The sequence below is a fragment of the Atractosteus spatula genome, chromosome 14 (genome assembly GCF_055471065.1).
Source record: "Atractosteus spatula isolate fAtrSpa1 chromosome 14, fAtrSpa1.hap1, whole genome shotgun sequence".
NCBI lineage: Eukaryota > Metazoa > Chordata > Actinopteri > Semionotiformes > Lepisosteidae > Atractosteus > Atractosteus spatula.
The window spans coordinates 16,710,846-16,728,622 of record NC_142719.1 but is presented as its reverse complement, the minus strand read 5'-3'; the positions used below and the strand labels follow the sequence as shown (position 1 = coordinate 16,728,622).

At 47.2% G+C, this 17,777-nt stretch overlaps 1 protein-coding gene across 3 annotated transcripts; it reads left to right on the top strand.

Annotated features, from left to right (window-relative positions):
* Nucleotides 1–19: 19 nt before the first annotated feature.
* lyl1 (LYL1 basic helix-loop-helix family member) lies at nucleotides 20–16,528 on the top strand. 3 transcript variants are annotated; one of them, XM_088932610.1, is made up of 5 exons: nucleotides 20–685; nucleotides 1,037–1,143; nucleotides 5,992–7,575; nucleotides 12,238–12,332; nucleotides 13,914–16,528. In XM_088932610.1, the coding sequence occupies exons 3-5, from the start codon at nucleotides 6,995–6,997 to the stop codon at nucleotides 14,438–14,440; spliced, it is 1,203 nt and encodes a 400-aa protein (XP_088788736.1). In that variant the 5' UTR covers nucleotides 20–685; nucleotides 1,037–1,143; nucleotides 5,992–6,994; the 3' UTR covers nucleotides 14,441–16,528. The 3 variants fall into 3 exon arrangements, with proteins under 3 accessions (XP_088788736.1, XP_088788735.1, XP_088788737.1); XM_088932609.1 differs by lacking the exon at nucleotides 1,037–1,143 and having other exon boundaries at nucleotides 13,899–16,528; XM_088932611.1 differs by lacking the exons at nucleotides 20–685; nucleotides 1,037–1,143; nucleotides 12,238–12,332; nucleotides 13,914–16,528 and adding an exon at nucleotides 10,867–12,227 and having other exon boundaries at nucleotides 7,498–7,575.
* Nucleotides 16,529–17,777: the final 1,249 nt, after the last annotated feature.

Genomic DNA, 17,777 nt, shown 5'->3' with positions numbered 1-17,777 from the left:
CTGAGCGAAGGAAATCTCTCCACAACAGAGCTCTGAGCTGCAGAGAGCCAGCTCTTTCCAATAGGCAGCCAGTCTACCTCCCCGCTAGAGTGCAGGGAGAGAGGGAGGGAGAGAGGAGGGGTGGGAGCTGCCTCTTCACTGGTTCTGAATTTTTGGTGGCCGCCGCAGTAAACAAGTGACAGTAGGCGCGCGTTCTGCAGAGAAGACCGCTTTTGGGGATGAGTGTTCTTTCGCAGTGAGGATTTGCCAGCCTTGCTTGGAGTCCCCTTGGCTTTGGGGCAGCCGAAGACGTGCTCCCGTCGGCCTGGATGGTGAACCGTCAGTCTTCCCCCCCTCCTACCCCCATCAGCTGGGGGCTGTGTCGGTCTCTGCAGATCACCTCGCGCTGACTGGAAGAGCCATCGGCACCTCCACCACGCGCCCACGGACTGGGAGAAGGGTTACTGGGGTGCCCAGCAGTGGGGTGTGTGCGCGTGCCTGCGTGTCTCGGGGGAAGAGGGGTTCACAAGGAGTTTGGTGCTGAGAACCGGGGAGCTCATTACAGCCAGGACGTCAGAAACGGGATTAAAAAAAAGAGGAGGAGGAGAATAAATTAAAAAGGAGTGCTTGCCTGAAAACAGAGGGGGAGAGGCGGCGGTGGAGGTGACACGTACTCCTGACTGTGGACATGGACTGGACACACCAGGTGAACTGGGCTGGGGGTTCGTTCGTGGTCTGTGAGTGTACCAGTGGGTTAACATGGTGAGTGAACCATCACGGTTATCACCAGGGTGAGCTGACTGCTGTACAGGCAGCAGCAGTAAGCATGATATTGCCTGCAGGGGTTTTAGAATTTTTATTCAGAAGTTATTTTTTTTTCTTTTACAGTATGTACTTGGACAAGTCTTGATTTGTTTGCTTAGTGCCACAAGAAATGGTTAACTCTGCTTAGGCTTTGAAAGAATATCGCCTAGACTTTGAAAGATTATTTCTTGGGCATTAAAAGAATATTGATTTTGATCCAAAGTCTCTTTGGTTGCAATGTGTGTTGTTTCAGCCTGCGTGGGTTCTTTGCTGGTTGGTTATGCTGAGAGAAAGAGAGCTCACTGGTGCTTGATGCAAAGACAAACAGAAGATGAGATTCCTTTGGAAACGTTAAAAATGGTGAGGAGTTTCAAACTATTTTAAGATTAAGGAGCTCCTAGAAACTGTTGAATTCTAAAGTTTTTATATTTGTGCACAAGTTCAAAATATTGTCATTCATTAGATTTAATTACACTTTCGTTTTAATTTTTTACAGGTTTCCTGTTCTTAATTAAATCTCAAAAGAAATGTACATATTAATAATTCGTAAATAACGTATACAGTATAAAGATTTTCATAATCAAAACCTTAAACTCAACTATCTAATTGCTAGCTGTGCGTCATTTTAGTCTGCTTTTGGAATTCGTCAGTATGGGGAGGATTGATTTATTATGTTATTCTCTTACATTAGTACACAGACGTGAGAGAAACAAAAAAATGTAGCGGTCAGTTAGACTATTTCTAAACCGGTGTTGCCCTTCTGGACAGGCCGACGAACCTTCCTAACACAAGTGACATCTAAATCTACTTGAAGCCGTGGCTGTTTTTCTCCAGAGCTGTTTTCCCCAAACAAAACGACGCTTTACATTCAGATGGAGAACAATTCAATGCTTAAACATAATTACAGCCGGTTGCATTATCGTTATTTTGTCAAGTGTAGTTTTCATGCATGGTCTATACCATATTCTTGATTTCCGATTCTTTTCGAAGACACGTTTCAACATTCTCGGGAATTAACTGGGAATCAATGTTACCCAGAACTGGGGACTCCTCGCGTTTTTCGTGTTGCCCGAAATCCAAATTTTGCGCTTTATTCCGCTTTCTGTGGCGTGACAGTTATATTTGGATGTAGATATGTTGCAATTCCTGCAAATCTTAAGCAACCGCCGAGAAAAGGGAACATTTTCATATTATTAACATTGCATCATTGAACCGATGAACTTTCTCCATGAAGACATCTTGTCGTTTATCGAATCAATTTACTGCCTTGTAGGTATTCAAATAAAGTCTCCTCCATAATATCGTGACAATAAATGTTATTATTTTATTATTTTTACATTTAAAAACATAAAAAGTTGTAAAAGGTAGTTAATAATAACAGTAATAATAATGAAAATAAATGATATAATTCATTATAATTTGTTAAACAGTTTAAACACCAAACGCCCACACCAGATAACGAACATTTGTATGAAGCATTCAACGTGTTCTTTTAACAGTAAAAAAATTTGTGGACTCCAGTCAACAATTTGCCTGTTATAGTTAATGCGTTTTTGTAATTTATCTTTCTAAAAGACATTCGATTTGTAGTCCGGCTGGAAGTTTAAGATATTACATATTACAAAAAGCAAGCTTGAAATATTTTTTACCCTGACTGTGGGCGTTAATGTTAGTTTATATCCATAAAACCCAGTTCAATTTCGGAAACGGGCTTTTCAATAGATTTTTTTAAAGAACCTATTGAATAATCCTCATAGGGTTAAACCTGATTCTTATTACAAATGACTTCGATAATGTGCGGCTGCAGTGCGCTCTGTGCCCAAATTATTTTCCCAAAGAGAGCAGCCTGTGATCGAAAGCACGGTTCGAAACGGCATGAGGTGAACGCGTTACGTGTTATTGAATTAATTGGAATCGCCTGCTGCGAATAACTACAGAATTGTAATACTCAACAGGAATTCAAATTCCTAATTCAACAGAAATCGCCAATTGCTGCTATAACCCGAATTACTGAATCGTTTTATCGTTTTGTTGGAAAAGTTCGCATAACAAATGGTATCGATGAAGACGCTGTAATAATAATAATAATAATTACAAATGACTAATATTATTTTTATTATTATTATTGTTGTTGTTGTTCTTGTTTCTTGTAAGATTCTCTATTATCTTGATCAGATCAATGCCATTTTTGAACTATAGTACCCCGTCAGTGCTACATTTGATTTTCATGACGAAGGTGTACAGTATAAGCTTGCTGGCATCTAGAACCAGTCGGTTTGTCAGACATGTGGTCATAACTGAGGGAACAAAGCCTTCTAAAATAAATACGAAGAAATTCTAACAGCGGAACCCTTGTAAATACTGTAGCATTTATCGATCAGAGGGTAGTTAATATCTGTTAAAGGCCACGAATCTCTAGGTAACTCTTTCAGTCTCACTGATGACCGTAAATTTGTCTTCAGTTTTAATTGTACACAAGAATGTTTAAAAAAAACAGGTCAGATACAGCACAGTTAAATTTGACAAAAAAAATAATTAACAAAAGCCTTCATTGACGTTGTCATCCCGATCTGTTGTTTCATGTTCTACTGTATAATGCACATCTGAACAAAGGCTTTACATTTCCCGAAGGCAGATGTTTCGGTCGTTTGCGTGATAAATTCAGTTTAGCTCGGTCACACGTACCGGACCCGCGCTGGAACATTTTCTCTCATCCCGTCATTTCAGGGGGTAACTCATATTGTGGACCTTATGCCCCATCGCAAAAAGAGCCAAGTGGAGGCGTGTATTTCCCCCCCCCAAACACCAGCTTCCAAATTACTGAGGAAAACAAAGGTCAAAAGGTTTATTTTCTTCACTCTAGCTCAGCAATCTTACATTGAACAGGGATTTGAAGAGCCCAGGCTGAGATCACCAGAGCTGACCTCCATCCACACAGATAATATTGGTCTCATTAGGGGTCCTCAGGATCTAGCACCTGAAAGGACAATGGTCCAGCATTTTTACAGATGTCCTTAGGGCATTACATACTTCAGTACTGGGTAAAGATATTGAATGTGTTTAGCTACAGAAAATAATACAAACTATTTTAAATAATTGATTAATTGGTTAAGTACTGAAACTATGTGCTAAGCTTAATGACTTAATTGTACAAATCCCTTCTTTAATTGATCACAGTGAAATTATTCTACATCTTTAGAAATAGTTCAGGTGGGTAGCTGTGTCAGCATGCATAGGCTGCAGAGGAACAAGTGAAGGTTTATTCAATGCTGAAAAGAGAAGAAAAGAAACACATTTCAGCTGTGGAATAAACCTTTACTTGCATCTTTAGAAATAAGTGATTTATCGCATGCTGGAGGAGGGGGTGGAGCTGACACATATTTCTCTAAAAAAATGAGACTCCCATGAGACAAATACGGTTGTAGTTATTCATAGGCAAAAGCTATACTCACTGAAGAACTATTACCTTCAATTATATTGTGTTGGATTAGACCATCTGCAATGTTATTACAGTGGAGCGTGAATCGATTAAATTAAGTCTTTGCAGTATCTTCTTCTTGCTGTCATATTCAAAGGCAGATATGATTTTGCACTAAAAATGAAGTATTTTAAAATCTACATCCAGCTTGACTTTCTTGATTTCTTCCTCCACAAGAAACTCTTGCTCATCTGTCATTGTCTTTAATTGAAATTGCCACTGTCTTTAATTGATTTTAATCTGAATGCCTGTGGGCGATTGAGCACATGAACACGCGAGTCATATGTAAGGCTGCCTCAAATCATCGGAGGGCCGATCCTTCACTTTTAACCTCCTGTTCTTGTGCTCTTTTCACGCTGAGCACACTCGTGTACACACGCGTGTACTGAGAGAGGCACAGGGTTCCTCATTCTGCAGCACGACACCAGGAGGATGCAGCAGCTGCTGCTGTGGCTCTCAGCGCCCGAGCTCAGTTTAGACAAATCGAAAGTTCTCCTTGCGTTGGCGGGGCAACGTGGCCTGAACAAGCGGGAGCCGAAAGAGACTTGCGTGTTCTTGATCATCAAACAAGATGGACAGGTGGCTCTGGATGGGAGGAGCAGAGTCCCCCTGGGCGAGGGGGAAAGAGACATAGGCTTTTGACCTGGGTGGTGCAGTGGGGGTACACCTGGCTGCTGCGCTTTGGGGGAGCTGACTCAACTTTCCAGGGCACTGTTATTGAGGTGTTGGCTTAAATAGCAGGTTCAAGCTCATCTTGGGATGACACAACCCACAAGAAGTACAGAAACAGGCAAATTGGTTTTGGATGAAGATGCTGAGTTCTTCTGTGTTGCAGGAGTGTCTGTGTGTCTGTGTGTCTGTGTGTCTGTGTGTCTGTGTGTCTGTGTGTCTGTGTGTCTGTGTGTCTGTGTGTCTGTTGGGGGTGGTTTGGTTTATTTCAAGAGGTTCAGACTAAGTCAGGCGGTGAAAGCTGAAGATTCCTCTTAAGGATGACAGCAAGGGCTCCAGCCACTGAGAGTCAAAATGACTGAGTGAGTAGAAATGACCAAGGCCTACAGGTGGTGGTTTCATAGCCCACAAGACACGACCATTGTAACCCGTTTCCTTTCAGCAGGTTTCGGTATCTTATTATAGGGTGGCATTGATTTGTAAGTTGTTTTTCTTTAAATGAGAAGTCTGCCTCTTTCATCCAGTAAACTCTCAGCGGCAATATTTACCAGCGTTTCTGGGCATCCAGTCTTAAGATAGGCTAAGGTCTAAAATTGAACTATTTGATGTGAATTTCAGGCACTTCTCTGAAATGTTTTCATGTAGCCTGAGCTGATAGCAGTTCCAGGCCCCTGAAACCAACCCGAGCATCTTTTTTCCGACGAGAACTTAAGAAGGCTTACTTTATGATTATTCTCCACGGAGAGGAGGTCATTTAACCTGTCTAACTCATGTGATGCCTAGTACATAACTGGTCCCAGCATCTCGTCCAGCTGCTTTTGGGAAAGAGCCCAGGGTACCGACCTCATGGCTTCACGGCTGGGCAGATTGTTCCATTCGTACACCACCCCTCTCGAATAAGGAGTCTGCACCAGAGACAAAGGTTCGAGCAGGGCCAGGAGCCAGCGCCTTCACTCGGAAGCCAAGTCTGGTTTTCACACATACAGTATGTGTGCTGCAAAACATTGAGGGATGTAGAAAGACCTGCCTGAAGTTTCTTTTGCGTGTCTGTGTTTTTCCAGGTCCACACTGGAAGACTTCAGAATTCCTCTCTCCTGGGAAGACTTAGAGTGATCTGAGTGAGGAGCAGCTGATCATGTGAGCTCCTCAGGTCCCTGGAGATTACAGTCACGTACAAGACACTTGCTCGGAGACGGAGTTTTAGGGAGGTGGTATCCAGTTTTCCACACAGCTGCTCATGGACCTCCGTGGAATTTGGGAGCAGCATCCCAGTGGGTCCAGTGCATTACAAGCCCAGATCTGGCTGCTGGTTTTAGTGCTGGTGGGGCTTAAGGTCCGGCAGGCAAGATAACACAATCAGGACAGCCAGCCCAGCCAGGGAGCATCCATAGAAAACACAGATCCAACGTGAGAACTCCAACACCAAGGCCTGGGTGAAAGTGGACGGCCAGACTCTCGGGGAGGACCAGCGGAGAGAAACCCCTCCCCCCAAGCGGGTTTTGAACCCAGTGCGAGCAGCCACACATGACATCGCGGCTTTCGCACACGTCTCGGAAAACCTACCGGCCGCCTTAAAACGCTTGAGGGGGGTTCGCCTCGTGCGGAGAGGCGCGGCGGGCCCATCGCGGAGAACGCGAGAGACGGCCAGACTCCAGGCCTGCCGAGGGGCGGCTCCCGCAGGAGCAGAGACACGAGGGGCGTCGCAGACACAGATGCCAGATCTGTAGAAAGGAGGAGAGGGGAGGCAAAGATACGTCAGCTGAAGCTGATGGATGCCCACAGGCGTCCTGTATAACGGCTTATGCGCTCTCTTGATCAGCCGCTCGCTTGCAGGCTCACGCCCACCCGCGGGAGAGGCGCGTCTTGACATGCAGAGGTGATACGGACAGCCTCGAGTATTTCCAGCCCCCGACAGACGCTCTCCCCGCCGAAGTGACTCCCGCGAGCGCTCCAACAGGAGGTCGAGCTTCGCGCAGCAGAAATATCCCCCCCACCCCCCCCCCCCCAGCCTCCGCCAGAGCGAAAATAAAATTAAAAGGCCAAAGGCTCAGACAAAGAAGCAAAATGATGGAAAAGCTGGAGCCCAGCGGCTCTCCCGCCCCCCCGGCCTCTGCTGCCGGCGAGCGCCAGAGCCCTCTCCAGACTGCATCTCCGCCAATTAGCAGCCCGCCGCCTAACGAGCAGGAGAGCGAGGGAGGCACGTCCCAGGCCGTGGCCACCGGCTCCCCTGGGGGGGCGGCCGCCCCGAGTCGCCGGGAGGCAGCTGAGCCCGTTGCCGCAGAAACCACCGGACAAGAGAGGACGCCCCCTCTTCCTTCGACCCCTGCTTCTTCCTCCTCCTCCTCCTCTGAGCTGGCCCCCCTGCCGCCCAACGTCCCTGTCATCAGCCTCGGCCACAGCAAGCCCCCCGTGCCCCCCATGCCTGGCACGCCGGCTTTAGGGAGCAGAGTGGTGCCCACAACTGAACTGACTGCCCTGCACCCCATCCCCTCGCTAGTGCAGTGCCCAACGGACTCCCGGGTCTCCCAGCTGGCCGCCCTGACTGCTACCACCCCTGGAATGCCAGCCCAGATGTCCCCCATGCCCATCCTGCCCAGCACCCTGCTGCCTCCTCAGTACCTGCCTGGGCATCCCTTTCTGAACAGGTAGACCCCCCCCGCCCATCTGTCCATGTGTCTCTTTCAGGTTTGAGCAGAGCCAGCGATACGATCAGGCATTGGGGGAAACAGGATGAGAAGGGGGCAGGGAGGCCGCACTCAGCTGTCACGAGGAAGAATTTTGGGTCCGGAAAAACAGCGGGTGCCAGATCTGTGTTGAGTAGTAACCAATCCCAAACCTTGAAGGATAGGTACAGCGATGACAAAGACAAATACAAATGTATGTGTTATTTGTCACATGAGGCTAGACTTACCTGCTGCTGGGACTTGGTGAGGACTGGGTGAAGGTCAGATAGGTCTTGATATAGAAAAAAACAAAGAATCGTAAGAGGGTGTGCTTTCTTTTTCACATTTCTTTACATCCGTGACACAAAACAAGTATCAGCTTTGGATCAGTGCTGGGGTGGCTCAGCTACAGGCCTGAGATCCCACTGTGGACAGTATGATCCCCTGGAGCAAGAGGCATTGCCCCAGTCCACCACGCTATAGCACTGGGTACCAGCATGGGAGCTCTGTGATGGACTCGTGTGGAGTCACACACTCTCAGTCTGCTTGACGTTACTTAGATTGGGAAGATCTCTTTCCTGATGAGCCACAAGCCTTGAAAACCTTTTATTTTTTTCATTGATTTAGGGTGTCATTAGTTGAATTACTGTATGGTCCAGATTACATCCAAATATGTACTCGCTTTCCAATCGCAAATTAACAAACCCAGTAGCTGGCAGCATTTTTAGGTGTTGTTCTAGATGTAATATCCTCCTAGAGGTCTGTGATTTGTGATTGATTTCACCTGGGTTTGGGTCAGGAACGCAGGGGTGAAGAAATACATGCTGGGAAGTGAAGTCAGTGGGTTGAACGAACTAAGAGATTTGACTGCTTTCTCAAAAGGTAGTTTGTGAACACTTCCCATAGTCCCATGCACACCAAGAGGTGGTTTTGAAAAGCTGGTGGTAGTCATCAGTTTTGACCTTGAGACATGGAAGTACAGTACTGCAGTGAGCACATAAGTGTCTTGTGCATCTGGCAGAGTGGAATGGGCATTATATTAATACTCGGTGGTTCAAAGGGATATTGCTACTTTGCTGAAAGACCTACAAATACAGAAAAAAACATTTGAATCTCAGCTCAGGAGGGAACCCCAACATTTTAAACTGGGGACAATTACACAAGGTGCAACTGAAAGGCCAATGTAATGTGTTGTGTTGCACAACTCTTTGTAAGCATCTTACAAGGTGCAGAGGACTCTGCATTCTACACCCTGCACCCTTGATTATTTGATTTTGACCTTAAGGTTGCTGTGAAAATCAAAAGGGCTATAGCAGCCCTTGATGACTGGAGCTGGAGGCCCTTGACCTGCTGTACAGGACCTGTCCCTGCAATGGGCCTTTTCTGGTGCAGCTCTTCTTGGTTCACCACACATTGCCACACAGTTCCTGCCCCTGCAGGGGAGCGTTGCGCTACTGGGCCGGCCACAGCCCACAGCCCACAGAGGCTGCACAGCTGTTGCAGCCTTCCGTCCCCGGGAGAAACACTTTCCCTGCTGGCCAGAAGAACGTCCTTTCATCTAGGTGGTTATGGGCCATTGAAACCACCCCTTCCAGAGATCGATAATTGCTCTTGAAAGTTCCAGTTGTATATACTCGGCCATACCCGAGGGAGGCGGAGCGGTGACTCTGTAGCTAATGATCTGCACCTGTGGCTTGAAGGTTGCCGGTTCACATCCCGCGGCCAGCAGAGGAATCCTACTCCGTTGGGCCTCTAAGCAAGACCCTTAACCCCAACTGCTCCAGGGGCGCTGTACAATGGCTGACCCTGCACTCTGACCCCAGGCTCTCTCCCTGTCTGTGTGTCTCATGGAGAGCACACTGGGGTATATGAAAAGACTAATTCCTAATACAAGAAATAGTATATGGCCAATACAGTGGTCTTATCTTATCTACTGGTGTTACGCAGAAATCTATAGGTTGTACTTTGCCAAAGGGCTTCAGAAAACTGTGCAGCACTAATTAGTTTTTGCTGGGGTGCTTTAGTTTTTAAACCTTTTCTCATGGTCTTATTCCTTGTATAAATGGAGCTGTCCGTTTCCTGTAGATCGCTTTTTCAAGCTCTTGTTCAATACGCTGTGCAGTATAGATCAATATCTTTTGTTCCCGAAGGTCCTTTATTCCAGGATCGGTTAAAAATACATAATATCTCATTTTTCAACTGCCTATTTAAATTAAGCAAATGTGGATACTAGAAAAGAAGAAAACCTGTTTAATTATATTATTTTATAACTTATCTATGAAGTGGCTATTTATAGATTAATAATATGTATAAATCGTGAAATCTTTGTTTATTTAAATTTGCTCATTGGTTGAAATTAAGCACTCTTTGATTCAAATTCCTTCCCCCTGTCTGAATAGCAGCCCAGGTCTTAGTGTGCTCATGAGCTCTGCTCTCTGATACAGCGTGACACAGATGCAGTGTCTAATTACTGATGCTCTGCTTCCAGCATGTTTCAATTCATCAAGTGTAATTTGTACCTTTAAATTAAAAAGTGTCTTGTAGAAATGATGCAGCAGAGCCTGCTTAATAAGAATGGAAGGCTTATTTTAAAAAAAACCTTAACTTGTATTTGAGCTTATTTTCTATTTTCCTTCCTGATTTTTTTCATTATTTCTTAAAAAAAAAGACATGCACCCCCACCTCTGAAGCTTCGCTGTGGTGAATTTTCACAGTATGTGTGTGGTTTGTGTCAGTTTTTCACCACACACTTATCACATTTGTGTTCAGTGAATTCCCACTATTTCCGGGGATTAATAGTTTAATGCACTATTTGAGGATTAATAGCTAGCTGCAAATCCAGGGGGAGTGTGGCCCTACAGGGGCAGGAGTGGCTGGCTGGGGTCTATGGGCTAGAATCAGGAGCTGTGAAAATGTTTAAAATATATGAAAGATTATGGATCAGAAGGTAGTTTGATCGTCATGACTCCGGGTGGCATATTGGCGTATATGTCCTTGTCCTCATGGCTGGGCTGGCTGCTTCAGGACCCCACAACTCTTAGTTCTCTAAGAAAAGAAACCCACCCAGCTTTCTGTCTTGCTTACACCCCCTTGAGATCAGTGGTGCTTCCCAACCCTGCTGCTGTAGAACACTGTGTTATCATTCCAGACATCCACATCTCTAGTGCTAAGTGATGACTTAATTCATATGCTTACTTGTACTTATTGTACTTACTTTTACTTATCTCTTTGGTCAGTCCTGAGTTTCAATAACATCTTATTTCCTTATTTCAGGGGGTTCTATTCCCAACAACATCAGCACGCAGGACCTTACTCAGCCTCTCGACTTGCTTGCTGTTATTTCTGCCTAAACAGCTCTTAATAAATATTATGATAATAGTTGAGCAATTGATGATGAAGAGACACGGGTGGGAATGGCACTGTATCACACACCCCTACAGCTGGGAGTGACACTGTATCAGACACCCCTACAGCTGAGTATGACACTGTATCAGACACCCCTACAGCTGAGAATGACACTGTATCAGACACCCCTACAGCTGGGAGTGACACTGCATGAGACACCCCTACAGCTGGGAGTGACACTGTATCAGACACCCCTACAGCTGGGAGTGACACTGCATGAGACACCCCTACAGCTGGGAGTGACACTGTATCAGACACCCCTACAGCTGGGAGTGACACTGTATCACACACCCCTACAACTGGGAGTGACACTGCATGAGACACCCCTACAGCTGGGAGTGAGACTGTATCACACACCCCTACAGCTGGGAGTGACACTGCATGAGACACCCCTACAGCTGGGACTGACACTGTATCAGACACCCCTACAGCTGGGAGTGACACTGTATCACATACCCCTACAGCTGGGAGTGACACTGCATGAGACACCCCTACAGCTGGGAGTGACACTGTATCACACACCCCTACAGCTGGGAGTGACACTGCATGAGACACCCCTACAGCTGGGAGTGACACTGTATCACACACCCCTACAGCTGGGAGTGACACTGCATGAGCCACCCCTACAGCTGGGAGTGACACTGTATCACACACCCCTACAGCTGGGAGTGACACTGTATCACACACCCCTACAGCTGGGAGTGACACTGTATCAGATACCCCTACAGCTGGGAGTGACACTGTATCACACACCCCTACAGCTGGGAGTGACACTGCATGAGACACCCCTACAGCTGGGAGTGACACTGCATGAGACACCCCTACAGCTGGGAGTGACACTGTATCACACACCCCTACAGCTGGGAGTGACACTGTATCAGACACCCCTACAGCTGGGAGTGACACTGTATCACACACCCCTACAGCTGGGAGTGACACTGCATGAGACACCCCTACAGTTGGGAATCACACTATATCAGGGCAGGAAGAGAAACTGGGAATCAAATTAATCAGTGATGAAGAAGCCAGTGGTTAGCTAGAGCAAAAACCAGCAAACACAGCGTTCCTCCTGGACCAGAGCTGGGAACCACTGCTCAGGATTGTTAAGGTAGTTGCAATACTGGTTTTGTGTAAAAATAAAAGGCTGCCCGATGTATCAGCGCTTTATCCGTGGTGAGCAGTGGCCCTGGGCCTGCATGCACCCGGTAATCTTTTCTTCTTTCCCTCCCTCTGCGCCAGTCCTTACCTGGGGTCATCGGCCAGCTTTGGAGTTTTCGCCAGCAGCCGCATGAAGAGAAGACCCTCCGCGCACTTCGAAATGGACTTGCCTGAAGGTTAGCTCCCGCCTGCAGCCTGCGGCCTGCTGCCTGCGGCCTGCGGTGTGTCAGCGGGCGATGGCTCGGCAGCACCCTGCCTTCAGGGACAGTATCGTAGCGTCTCATGTGGGCGCAAGGCTCACGGAAGAGTCCCGAGCTGGTGGGGCTCACAGAATCCAGAAAGCCACTAAGAATTATAGATTTAAAAATAAATCATTAAAAATATAGATAAAATAATCATACTACAAACAGGAAAAAAAGGTCTTTGTGATCAAACCGCCATCTGAACAAATTAATGTCTATATTTTAAAGAAGTTTGGGTGGGTAGCTGCGTCAGCATGTGTAGTCTGCAAAGTAACAAGTAATAGGTTTATTCCATGCTGAAAAGAGAAGAGAGAAAACGCAACGTTTCAGCTGTGGAACCTTCTTTAGGTGAGAAGACCACCTGAAGAAGGCTCCACAGTTGAAAAGTTGTGTTTTCTTTCTTCTTTTTTCAGCATATTTTAAAGAATATTGTCAGGATGTTTGATTTCAATTTTTGCAGGATTTAAAATGTAATATTCAGGGTCAAGCTGTAACACATCCTGGCTTGGGAAGAACAGGTCACATATAGAAGCAGGCATGTCTGCAGAGTGTTTGTGCTTGTGAAGTTCCAACCATGGAAGGGCTCTGGAGATTTGGGCTGGTTGATTTTGAAACCTGATCTCTGTGCCTGGGAGGGCGAGGAAACCGTAACGTATCAGTTTCTGGATGGCCACTGTATTTTCTGACCTTGGTATAAGCAGTCTCTCGATCACTCAAGTGTTCTGACTATCTGAATGACTGGGTATCTCTGGGTGCTCTCCAGGCTCCTCTTAGCTTTTTATTAGATAGAGCAAAAGCCAGAATGTCAAGCAATATGTCAAGCACTGACCTGAAGCCCAGCAAATCTTTTGTCCCGTTGTGTGCATGTATGTGTGTATTTGAGGGTGTGCAGTGTGTATGTCTCTGAGTCTACATGTTTGTGTGAGGGTGTACAGGTTTGTGCAGGTGTGTGTGCCTGTGAGTCTATGTGTGAATGTGTACAGGTCTGTGCAGGTGTGTGTGTCTGTGAGTCTATGTGTGTGTGTGTATGTGAGTGTGTGCAGGTCTGTGTGTCTGTGAGTCTATGTGTGTGTTTATGTGAGTGTGTGCAGCTGTGAGTGTCTGTGAGTCTATGTGTGTGTTTATGTGAGTGTCTGTGAGTCTGTGTGTGTGAGTCTATGTGTGTGTTTATGTGAGTGTCTGTGAGTCTGTGTGTGTGAGTCTATGTGTGTGTGTATGTGAGTGTGTGCAGCTCTTAGTGTCTGTGAGTCTATGTGTGTGTGCATGTGAGTGTCTGTGAGTCTGTGTGTGTGAGTCTATGTGTGTGTGTATGTGAGTGTGTGCAGCTCTTAGTGTCTGTGAGTCTATGTGTGTGTGCATGTGAGTGTGTGCAGGTGTGCAGGTGTGCAGGTGTGCAGGTGTGCGAGTCTGTGAGTCTGTGAGTCTGTGAGTCTGTGAGTCTGTGAGTCTGTGAGTCTGTGAGTCTGTATGGATCACGGTCAAGTCAATAATGAGGACCAGGCGGCTGTGTTGCAGGCCCGCCCCAGAAGCTGGCCCGCAGGGTCTTCACGAACAGCCGGGAGCGCTGGCGGCAGCAGAACGTCAACGGGGCCTTTTCCGAGCTGAGGAAGCTGATCCCCACGCACCCACCCGACAAGAAGCTCAGCAAGAACGAGATCCTGCGGCTGGCTATGAAGTACATCAACTTCCTGGTCAAGCTGCTCAACGACCAGGCCTCCGACCAGGGAGCAGGGGGAGCTGCAGGCGAGGAGGACAAGGGGGAGGGGGAGAACAACAAGCTGGAGCTCCACTCAGACCTCCCGCGGGCCCCCCCCGGCGCCCCTCCCGCCCCCCCACCGCAGCCGGGGCTGGCCACCGCCTGCCGAGGCAGGGACTCCTCCGATTCCGTGGTCGCAACGGGGACCTCCCCTGGCTCCAGTTGCTATGGCGACACGGGCAGCCCCGACAGCGAGGAAAGCATGGAGTCCAGACTGACGGCCAAGAACGGGCTGGAGCTGAAGGAGCCGATGAGGATTGTAGCCGCTGTTAACGACCAGCGGTGACGCTGCCCCCGAGGGTCAGGCTGCAGGATGCGAACTGAGACGTGAATAAACGGGGCAGACTCTACGAAACAATTGGCGGGGCCTTTTGCTGGTGTCTGCTGAGCGTTTTGATCACGTTTTTCTGTAAAGGACGTCAGAGCACGTGCCCTAGACTGGGCCGCTCAAGCTGCCATGAACTGGGAGGAGATCAGCCATACTGCTCCTCCAGGAACTTCTGGTTGCGACTTCTCTAAAGGATCGTGTATTTTTTTATGTGGGTAGAGCAAATGACATCACCTGGGGTCTCATTATCAGTTCTTTTTCATGACGTTCTTGTTTTTGTATCTGTTTGGCTGCTGTGGTGGTGCAGTGAAGTTTAGGCATTTGTGGAGGATGCTCGTCATGAATTCATCTCGTACTGCTCTTAAATTATTGCCTAGTTGCTCTACTGATCTGTGCAGTGGCTTCCTGCGAGTTGGCCGATGTCTGCGGTGTGTTCAGCAGAAATCCACGCCTTTGTGTATCAGAACCACTGGATGAGGTCTTTTTTTTGGGGCTTTAATCAAGTAAGGGCAGGTGACACAACGCTGAAAAGCCAGCTTTGTCGTCATTTTTAATGTCATTTTTGAAGAGAGTGTGCGATTCACAAGCCTCCCCCTTTCACCTTTCCCTCCCTCTGGCTTTCCCAAAATGCTGCTTTAATGCAACTCTCTTTTTTATTTCCATCACCAATCAAAGTAATATTGTAGCAATCCTGGGATCTGTTTTGCCTTTCGCTTTTCAGCACAAACAGGCCTCTCTTGTCTCTGTGAATATTGCATGGCTCCTCACATCATGGTACAATAAATAGAGCTCCCTCTCATTTCACTGTTCCTCTATTCAACATCCTCTTATCAGAAGCCCAGGAGAAAGAAAGAAGTGCCTTTTTAAGCAACAGTACTGGCGGCTGCAGGCTGGTCAGATCAGATATGTTTAATATCAAAGTACTGTCTCTGAAATACAGTAAACCAAATAGGCATTTATTCCTGTCCAAAGAGATTAGCCCAAAACTCTGCTACGGAAAAAGTGCAGCATGTGAACCTTTCAGTTTAAGACCTAGGGCTATCATAACCAGTAATCCCCCCCCAAAGATCTCTATAGACACAGTCCACCACACTTTCCACACAAAAGTATGAGGATCTCGACACATTTCCCCAAAAAGCAGCACTAGAAATACTAAGGGTTATAGATTTTCATTAGAATCACATTAAGTGTGAGCAAAAATATTCTACTGTATCTACAACAAAGGGGATAAAGTATTTTTCAGTATTTCTGTATTAGACACCTGGTGTTAAAATATGTGAAGGGGGAGTGCAGAGCAAATGAACGCATTGAGTGAATTAGGGGTGGAGCTTCCTTTTAGAGTTCTAAATCTTTCCAATACCCCTTTGCTTCATTCATTCATATCCCTCTCTGTATAATCTGTTGCATTCTCAGTTGCTGTTTCTGATTCAGTTGGCCTTGCTAGCTATTCCTACAGCTCCGCCCCACACCAGAGTTCTGAAAACTCAAAGGCAGGAAGTGACTTGGGGAATGTTTTTGCAGCTGCACCATCATGTTACACCAAGGGGCTGAGAGTTATGCTAGAAAGTGTCCCCCTCCCACCACCACCCTCCGTTCCTTCCTGTCTTTAAACTTTACTTCTGTCCTAAAGATGTTTCTTTTTTTGCTTTGGGGGAAAAAGAGGGACAAATATAGTTCATAAGATCTTTTAATGATCTATTGGAGCTGGCGTGATATATTATGACAAAGAGGGTAGAGTAACTGCATGGGATAAATACGGAAAAACAGAAAGATAATACTGTGTGGATTTACTGGGTTGACCTTTTGTAAGGGTGTTGTCCCAACTAGCAGCGCAATGGCTGGAGCCAAGCATAGTTCCAGGAAGTGAGCAACAGTCTTTCCAATTGACGATTCTTTGTTTTTGCAAAAGTGTGAGAGCATGGGCTAGCAGTTCAGGGGGTAGGAGGGGCTGAGGTTTCGAAATCCTGAGAATCATCGGGGTCGCGGGTGAGTGTGTGAGAGGATTGACTTAACAGTGTGTGAAATAAAATCCATTTGATTAAAAACAGAAGAACAGGACGCGTGTGTTATTTCGCCCGCGAGGGGCAGGCCCAGGTGTGTCTTGGGCACAGGCAGTAAGATCCTTATCTCCGGTGGCCATGTGAGACAAAGGGACAGAGAGTTCTCGAGCAACTCACGCAGCACAACAGGGTAGGACAGGAAGCTACGCGGTGAAAAGTACCCCCATCGGACCAGGCGTGAATTCCCCCCCTCCCCCTCGCACCCAGGGCCGTTATGCTGGCACGGAGGGTGTGCCAAGCTGTCAGAAGCCTGGAACGGTAGCAGTTAGTGCTGTCTCATCATCACCCAGCACTCTGCGGCTCTTTCGGGTGCCCAGCACCGAACGGAAGGAGAGAAAGAAACAATAAGCCAGCTCTCACACGCTGTGCCCCCTGTCCCTGCACAACAGGAAACGATCTTGCATAATGTCGGGCAGCTGCACACTTCTCCCTCAGATGCTGTCGTGAAGCTGCAGGCTGTGTTTTTTAGTACAGCTCGGTTCGAGCACAGGGCGGCCCCAGTGCGGACCATGCTCAGCTGTGCTTCCAAAACACAGGCCAAGCACAGGCTGCAGGGAAATTCACGGCAATAATAGTCCAGGTGTGTGTAGCTCCTTTCATAGGATAGCCTGCACCAATAAGCAAGGGAGAGGACAGCAAGACGTGGCTGAAGTAATGAAGAAATGAAGCCCAGGCAATGTACTCTACATAGGGGTGTCCATTAGTAAATTAAAAGTCGGAATAAATAGCAGATAATTAAGAGCTACATGAACAAACGTCATGGTCCTTTCTTGTTATACAGAAAGCTTTTTAGAGGGAAAAAGAATTGCAAAGATGGGAAAAATTACATTATGGGTAAAATTTAGATTTAGGAAAGAGAAAAAAGGACAAGACTGCAGTAAACGTGCGAGGTGCTGTGTTTGTTGTCCGTAGCCGCACACGTCCATGCTGGGGAACTAGGGCCCCCTCCCCCGGTTAACCCCTTTCTGCTCTGGACGGGTCACGCCCTCTGCCTCCCGGGTGATAATGCAGGCGCAGATGTAGCAGCTGCCTGGCTGTGAGGCGGAGATAAACGTTTGACTTGTCTGCTGGTGCACCCACACGCTCCACCTCTCCGATCAAGATCCAGCATCCACCCCCAAAACGCAGATTATTTTTATGGCTGTATTCCGTGGGTGGCCCGGTGGCGCAGTGGTTAGCATTGCGAGTCTGCTCCCTGTGTGCTCGTGGGTTGCCCCTCACGGTCCTGTGATGGA